Consider the following 8,754-nt stretch of genomic DNA (forward strand, 5'->3'; position numbering starts at 1 on the left):
AATGGACTCCTTTAGCTTTTGGATACCTGGAAAACTGTTAATCTCTCTTTTAATTCTAAATGATAATCTTGATGGTTAGAGAATTCTTGGTCAGCAATTTTTTCCTTTCAGCACTTTGAATGTGTCATGGGTTTCCCCTTGGGCATGTAAACCTTCTGCTGAAAAATCTGCTCATGGCCTTATGTAGTTTTCCTTGTATGTAGTATGTTGCTTTTGTCTTGCTGCTTTCAAAATTCTTTCTTTACCCTTAACTTTTATCATTTTAAGTATAATGTGACTCAGTGTTTTTCTCTTTGGGTTCATCTTGTGTTGAACTCTGGGCTTCCTGGAGTTGGATGTCTGTTTTCTTCAGATTAGGGAAATTTTAATCCATTATTTCCCTTCTCCCACTGGGACTACAACGACGTTAATGTTATTCTGCTTGATGTTATTCCAGAGGTCCATTAGGTTATTCTCATTTCTTTGAATTCTTTTTTTTTTTTTTTTTTTGGATTCTGTCTAGGTGTTTTCCATTTCTTTGTCTTCCAGCTCACTGATTTTTGCTTCTCTTTCATCCATTCTGCTGTTGAAACCTTCTAGTGTATTTTTCAGTTCAGTTATAACTTCCATTTGGTACTTTATTGTATCTTGTATCTTATTGAAGTTCTCCCTGTGTTCTTTAAATCTTCTGAGATTGGTGAACATCTTTATAGCCATTACTTTGAACTCATTATCAAGTAGGTTAACTCTGTTTTCTTAAGGTATTTTTCTGGGATTTGCCTTATTTTTTATTTTGGAACATATTCCTCTGTCTCCTCATTTTGCTTATCACTCTGCTGGTCTATATGTATTAGGTGAAGTGGCTACCTCTCTTAGTGTTGAAAGAATTATCTTTTTTAAGTTTATTTATTTGTTTTGAGAGAGACAGAGGCAGCACAAATGGGGGAGGGACAGAGTGAGAGAGGGAGAGGGAAAGAATCCCAACTAGGCTTTGTGCTACCAGCACAGAATCTGATGCATGGCTCAAACCCACAAAACCATGAGATCATGACCTGAGCTGAAACCGAGTCAGATGCTTAACTGACTGAGCCACCCAAGAACCCCTTTACGGACTTAACTTATGCATGAGCCACATGTGCCAGAAGTGCAGTCTCCCTTGATCACCAGAGCCAGGTAGTCTCTGTGGGCTATGTGTTCCTGCCAGCTATGATAGGACCACATTGAGACACAATACTGCACAGGGAAGTCAGGGCTTGGGGCACCCACCTGGCAATTTTCAGATGTGCCACTGCAGATGGGAAGTAGAATTTATGTCATTTGCTTTTCCCAATTGCAGCCTGGCTGCTGAATATAATGGGCAGGGCTCAGGGCACTCTCCCTGCCTTGCTTTACATATCATATCAAATGCTGAACAAGGATTGAACATACCAAATGCTTACCTATACTGGTTACAGCTAGCTCTCTGTAGGGTGGACAAAGGATATCCATTGCTAACTAGTAGGCTAGAGAGAAGGCACGAAAACTGCCACCTGTTGGGTGCTCCTACCATAGTAAGTTACAATGAGGTTGCAAAAATGGTGTCAACCAGTGCTTGCATCCTGGATAAATCCCTTCAGGTTCTTGCCTCTCCAGTAGCTGTTTAAAGTTAGAAAGTGGGTCTCCCTTGCTTATGGACTAGGTGCTTTTCACTTTGGTGCTTTTGAACTGGATTGGAGAGTGGATGGGTTTGCATGCAAGCTCTTTAATATTGGGTATCCATTCTTTATGGTTCTATAATTCTCCTGGTTTTCATCACCATAGATTTCCAAAACTGGACATTTAGTCATCTTACATTTCCACTGTTGGACCCATCCACTGGAATGCCTGATATGGGGCACAATCCCTTTACTCCTTGAGGAAGAGTTTCCTAATTTTTTTATTTTTCTTAATTGTGGGATTACTGTATCATGGGGTGTGGTCCTGGAAAGGCTGTGACTCTCCTCTCCTACTCTTCTGGATGCCTCTCTTTTGTCTTTTGTTGTGAAGGCACTATTCATCTAATTCTCAGGCCTTTTTCAAAGGAAAATTATTCTCTATGTGTAGTTGTAAATTTGTTGTGTCTGTGGGATGAGGTGTATAAAGGATCTTCCTATTCCCCATTTTTAATACCTTTCTCTCTCTCTCCTTCAGTTTTGAACGACAGTTTTGACTGATACAGTATTCGTGGTTGATAATTTGATAGTGGGGGTTTTATTGCTTCTTTTTTTTAAGCACTTTGAATATATCCCATCACTTTCCTGGGTTCTGAAAAGTAAATGATGAGAAGTCTGCTGATATTCTTATGGAAGCTCCCATGTATGTGATGAATTGCTTTTCTCTTTCTTTTTTGAAGATTTCTTTCTTTATTTTTGACTTTAGACAGTTTGGTTATAATGTGTCTCAATGTGGTTCTGTTCAGATTTACTTCAGTTCAAGTTATTTAAACTTCTGTATGTCCATCACTTTCCTCAGAGTTTTGGAAAATTTTGGCCATTATCTCATCAAATAAGCTAAGCCCCTTTGTCTCTCTCTTCTTCTTCCATGACCCCATAGACATATATTCATCCTCTTGCTGGTGTTTAATAAGGCCTTTTGTACCTTTGGTTCCATGATTTCAGATGACCCATCTTCCAGTTCCAGACTCTTTCTCCTACCTGTCAAATCTGATGTTCAACCCCTCTAATGAAATTTTTCACTTCAGTTTTTACAGTTTTCCAGAATTTTTGTTTTTTTTTTTTAAAATTCTTTCTCTTTGTTGATATTCTCATTTTGTTCATGCATCATTTTCCTGATTTTATTTAATTGTGTATCTGTCTTTTAGTTCATTGGGCATCTTTATAACAATTATTTAAAAATTCTCTGTCAGGCAGTTCATAGATATGCCTTTTTTTAGTGTTCTAAGTTTTGAGGTTGATTCTTTTTTCAAAAGGAGATCTCCACCAATCAACATGATGAGGGGTTCTAGGTCTTCTCAAACCTTTTCTTTTGTCTTCCATACCCTGGTATTGGTATGTGGAACTGCACCTTTACTGTGCCACTTGCCTCTGGTTTTGATTATTTCAAAACTAGCATTTTTCTCATTGGGGCTCCTTTATCAGTTTAAATGTAATTTTCCCTATATTTGGTTTTTCTGAATTTTATTTTAATGCATTCCACATATTTAATTTAATCAGATTACTTAAAAATTTTTTAAATCTTCCTAAACAATTGAAAAAAAAAGATCTTTTGATTCTATTTCCACCTTGCACTAACTTTACAAATATTTTAATATTTGGTATTATAAGTCTTATGATTTATTTTGCTTTTGAAAAATTTTTATCCATTATTTTTGTTTCCTGGTTTTTTTTTAAACTTTTACATAGATTTTGGGCTTTTTCTTTTCAGTTTCCTCTCATTTAGTACCATTCTCCTCAAATAGCTTCCACTTAGCATCAAACTCTTAGGTGTCTCCTTGCTCAGAGACTTTCATTTCCTTTTTGTCTTTGATTAATTATAATGCTTTTTGTGTTTTACTATTAGACAATGATTTCACCAATCATTTCTGGTAAAGAGATTCTTCACCAAGTTAAGGAATTCCTTTTATTTCTGGTTAATTTTGTCAAGAATGAAGTTCAGTTTTATCTATTGCCATCACTGGATTTATAACATGTTCCTATATTTTTCTCTATTAATTAGTGAATATTTATTTTAATATATGCTTTCACATACACATAATGTTGGACCACTCTTAAATAACTTTTACTCGATCATATTCTATTATTTGGAATTTTTTATTATAGGGTATGGTTTAATTTGTATTAAGAATCTTTGTAACTCCATTTATCATACCTAAAGGTTCAACAATTAGGGACTAATTATGTAAAATATTATATATCCACTTAGTGCTAATGTTGTAGTATGGAACAGTTAAAAGATATTACCAAAGTGTTAATTAACTGAATAGGATATTTTCATGTCTTTCTTATTTTAAAAATTTTACTCATAGCTAAACAATGCATATCTCAGTGTGGTGGTGAGCTTGGGCTGGGGCAAACAAGTTGGAGTTAAGATGATGAATAGTCTGAAACAAAAGGAGGGAATATTTAATAAGTTTAAATGCACAGGCTCCTAATCTTTGTGTTAACCTATATTCCTTAGACTTTTCTGTAAGCTTAGAGCCAAGGCAAATGGCCAGAGTCACAATTTTACATTCATCATCAGAGAGAAAATTACTTCTGATTACAGTTAAGTAGCAAACTTATACCTGCCCAAATCGTTTTGTGTTTCTATTTCTCTTGTTATTGCAAATAAAACTCCTTGAACTAAATTGGGAAATGTGTTAGAATTTGAAGCAAATTCCAGTATGCTGAGTAAGGAACAGAATAGGAAATCAGGTTCAATGTGACTAGTGTGTTATAAATTCCCTCTCTAGAGAGCCACTCCCCAAAGATGATCTTTGCAGAAAGTAAAAGGGCTTAATATTCAGTTGTTCATTTGGTTCTGTGTAGATCATGAGACTATGATTCTCTTTTCAACTGTCAGGTTTCCTGTTGCTTTGTCAGTTTATATAAACCAGAGAACTGTAAGAGGGCAAGCCTAAAGAAGTCCATGACAGATTTCATAATGTTCTTGCTCTTAAAAGGGTCAGCACTTCATATAATCCCCACAGTAATGCGTGGAACTATTATATTTGGCTTCTCTGAGATCTGAGATTAGAGTTTTCACTCTGATATAGAAGATGGTGTTAAGCCATACAGATTTCTATGATACCCATCTTGTATCTTCAGGTAAGGTAAAGCTCACAGAACTCAAAGCTTCTCTATTTTCTCCTTCCACACCTCTCTAGTTTTGTATTAAATACCACTTAATATGTGAATTATGAAAGTATTCCTTCTCCAGAATCAAAGCTAAGTTTTTTTCTAAGAGCTTATAAAAAAATGTTACTGCAAAACTTACTAGAACTCTTATAGTGGTTTGCCAGTTTCCCATTTATATTGCTCTCTGTGGGAGTTAGGGCCCTAGGTCAGGGAGAATTCCAGTAAGTGAATGGGAATAGACCTTCCTTCAAGGAAGTTTCAAGTGACTACCTTCTATGTTACTTTCTGTTACATTTACAGCATAGAAGACAAAATTTTATTCCTGTTTGAGATTGCAAACTTTGAGCAACAGCTTTTGTGGGCACAGCCAACTTTGGCATATCTTTATAAATTATACATATTTGACTTTAATATCTACTAAAGTATCTGATATCAACTGCAATATTAATGAAAAACATCATATATATCAAGTATTGATTGTGATGTATAGGGCAATGTAGGACTTTATTACAGAGCTTTGTTAAGTTTCTTTGTAAAATAAGGAAGATTGCCAGTAACTCTTTTTGAGTGTAATTTTAGTAAAGAGAGGAATTGAAATGTGAAAACTTCTGATAGATTTTTATTTTAACATCAGTTTATGATATATTCTAAAATTAACATAGGAATATTTCACATAATCTAACACAGTAAAACTAAAATCAGTTAAGTTTCAAATGTTATTTAAATCTATTTATATTGTCCTCATCAGCTTGACCTATTTCTCTCCCAAATAGATCAAAGAATATTAAATATCAGTGGCATCGATATCTTTGTAGGTTGCAACCACTTAATTATTTAGCTGTGTTTATTCATTCCTCTCATTCACTGCTTATTCTAAAATTGTAGATCCTTGGGCACACTTGACTCTTGATAATACCAAGTAACTTTGATGGTAAACCTTAGGATGACAGAAGAGTTTTCACTTTTATTTACTGTATACAGAATAGAGTCATGAATATATGAAAATCATGGAACTATCACTGCATGGATTATGGCATTTTGTTATTTATTGACACACAGAATGATTTTACCCTAAGCAAGGGATCTGTCCTAATTTCTATACTTGTAATTTGGAAATCTGTTATTTTTGCAGCATTACAAACAAATGAATATTCCAACATAAATAATTGCTCTAGCTCTGTGAGTAAATTCATCCTTTTAGGCTTTTCTTATACCTGGGAAATTCAGATTTTCCTCTTTTCAGTCTTCTCTGGGACATATATTCTGACACTAACTGGAAATCTTTGTATTATCTGTGCTGTGATGTGGGACCATCAACTACAAACTCCAATGTACATCCTGCTGGCCAATTTTTCCTTCCTGGAGATCTGGTTTATCACCTCCACTGTCCCTAATATGCTAGCCAACTTTCTCTCTGAGACCAACACCATTTCTGTCTCTGGATGCTTCCTCCAGTTCTACTTCTTCTTCTCCCTGGGCACCACTGAGACCTTCTTCTTGTCTGCCATGGCCTTTGACAGGTACCTTGCTATCTGCAGGCCCCTGCATTACCCCACTGTCATGACAGTTCAACGCTGCATCAGAACAGGAGCTGGGTGTTGGGTGTGTGGCTTCCTGTACTTCCCCTTGCCTATTTACCTCATCTCTCAGCTTCCATTTTGTTGTCCCAATACAATTGATCATTTCCTGTGTGACCCAGGACCTCTTATAAAGCTGTCCTGTGTGCCAGCTCCTGCCACTGAGATCATCTGTGCTATCTATAACTCAGTCCTCATTTTCACCACCTTAGTCTTCATTATCAGCTCCTATACCTTGGTGATCAGAGCTGTGCTGAAGGTCCCCTCAGCAGAAGGTCGGCATAAGGCTTTCTCCACATGTGGCTCCCATTTGGCTGTGGTGTCCCTGTTCTATGGCTCTATCATGGTTGTATATGTGAGCCCAACAGCAGGCAATCCAGCAGGGATTCAGAAATATGTGACTTTGTCCTATTCTGTGTTAACTCCACTCTTCAACCCCTTGATCTATAGTCTTCGAAATAAAGAGATGAAGGTGGCTCTGAGAAAGTTATTTAGAATGGTGAGATTTAGTCGTAGGCATGGAAGAAATCTTTGAAGGACTTTTGTTTACAACTGAAATAATGTATGAGAAATAAGTAATTAAAAATTGGCATTCAGTTGTATTAACTAAATTAGGAATGCATGTTTCTGGGGGAGAGAAGAACATATTCAAGTATAATTAAATGTTACTAAGTTAACTGGCCATCTATCCATTTTGTTATTAGAGAAAAATGTACATTGAACTTAAAAATGTTTCAAAGCAGAGAAAAAACTATCATGCATCTTTTTGACATTTAGACTTAACACTAGTTAAAATTTTTCTGTCCATATTATAGTCATATACATAAATATCAATCTGTATTATATTTTACATTTATAAGTCGAAGTAACATGCTACATTTCCAAAACATTTTTTAATTCTTGTGTCAATATTAAAAAAACATAAGATGCACTGACTTTTGAATGTTAACTTATCATAAATATATTTCTTCCCACTTTCTCACCAAGATCCAGTTAAAATTCTCCTAATATGTAGATCCAATGGCTGCCAATTTTTCCATTATATATACACTTTCAAGAATTATTTTTAATAGCTCTATTTTGAATGAACCATGCATTGTGTTTTCTTATACACCACTTGTGCCTTACACAGTTTAGGAGACAATCACCAGTGACTCCCCAGTACTGTTACAATTAAAGAAATTGTTAGATTTTCTTCTTCCAGTTATCTCAAGGACACTAGTATCTCATACTTTCAAACAGAATTCTCTTTATCCCACAAAGAGAAGCTGGACCCATCACTCTCCATTGTCACCTCTCAGTTTCTAGACCCTGGAAACTATTAATCTACTTTTTGTTTCTGCAGACTGACCTATTCTGGACATTTCATATAAATGGAATCACAGGATATGTAGCCTTTTATACTGGCTTCTTTCACTTAGCATAATGTGTACAAGGGTCATTTATGTTGTAATATGTATCAGTATTTCATTTATTTTTATGGCTGAATAACATTCCTTTTATGGATATACCCTTATATTTATCCATTCAGTAGTTGTTGAATACATGAGTTGTTTCCATTTTTTGCTTATTATGAATTATGAATTAACAAGTTTTTGTGTGAACATATGTTTTCACTTTCCTAGGGTACATCCCTGGAAGTCGAATTTCTGGCTCTTATGTAGACTCTGTATTTAATATTTTGAGGAACTGCTGACTATTTCCCAAAGTGGTTACACCATCTTACTATCATATGAGCCCAGGATGAAATGTATGGGGATTTCAATTTCTCTGTATCCTCAACAACACTTTTCTTTTTTTTCTTCTTTTCTTTTCTTTCTTTTGTTTCGTTTCTTTTCTTTCTTTCTTTCTTTCTTTCTTTCTTTCTTTCTTTCTTTCTTTCTTTCTTTCTTTCTTTCATTTTAGCCATCCTTTTAGGTAAGAAGTTGTATCTTATTGTGGTTTTCATTTGCATTTTTCTAATGATATGAGTATGTTTCCATGTACTTATTGGCCATTTGTATGTCTTAAAAAATATGTATATTCTGATCCTTGATCATTTTTTAGTTGCTATGAGGCATGGCTCTGTTTTTACAGTTTTAGAAGATCTTTATATACTCTGGATACAGGTCCCTTATCAAATGTATAATTTGCAAATATTTCTTTCAATCTATGAGCTGTCTTTTTACTTTATTAATTGTCTCCTTTTGAATTTCCACTTGATGTAGTCCAGTTTATCCCCTTTGGTTTTGTTACTTGTGATATTGATGTTACATACATATGATGCTATGTTGTTGCATAATCCATGGTCACAAAAATTACTGTTCTATTTATTTATATTTTAATGTTTTCTTGTAAATGATTTTTCCAACTTTTGTATTCACTTGATTATTTTATAGGAATTC

At 34.9% G+C, this 8,754-nt stretch overlaps 1 protein-coding gene across 1 annotated transcript; it reads left to right on the plus strand.

Annotated features, from left to right (window-relative positions):
* The first annotated feature begins 4,714 nt into the window (after nt 1–4,714).
* LOC101084884 (olfactory receptor 11H6-like) lies at nt 4,715–7,170 on the plus strand. The gene is made up of 2 exons (XM_003987402.3): nt 4,715–4,763; nt 5,926–7,170. Exons 1-2 carry the CDS (start codon nt 4,715–4,717, stop codon nt 6,903–6,905), a joined length of 1,029 nt encoding a protein of 342 aa, XP_003987451.2. The 3' UTR covers nt 6,906–7,170.
* The last annotated feature ends 1,584 nt before the right edge of the window (nt 7,171–8,754 follow it).

Source organism: Felis catus, chromosome B3 (genome assembly GCF_018350175.1).
Source record: "Felis catus isolate Fca126 chromosome B3, F.catus_Fca126_mat1.0, whole genome shotgun sequence".
Classification (NCBI taxonomy): Eukaryota; Metazoa; Chordata; class Mammalia; order Carnivora; family Felidae; genus Felis; species Felis catus.

What these genes read in the sequence shown, in the direction of transcription:
- LOC101084884 (XM_003987402.3), top strand. Translation starts at nt 4,715, where the DNA reads ATGGTGTTAAGCCATACAGATTTCTATGATACCCATCTTGTATCTTCA. An exon ending in TACCCATCTTGTATCTTCAG is followed by an intron (nt 4,764 to 5,925) that starts GTAAGGTAAAGC and finishes TTATTTTTGCAG; the next exon opens with CATTACAAACAAATGAATAT.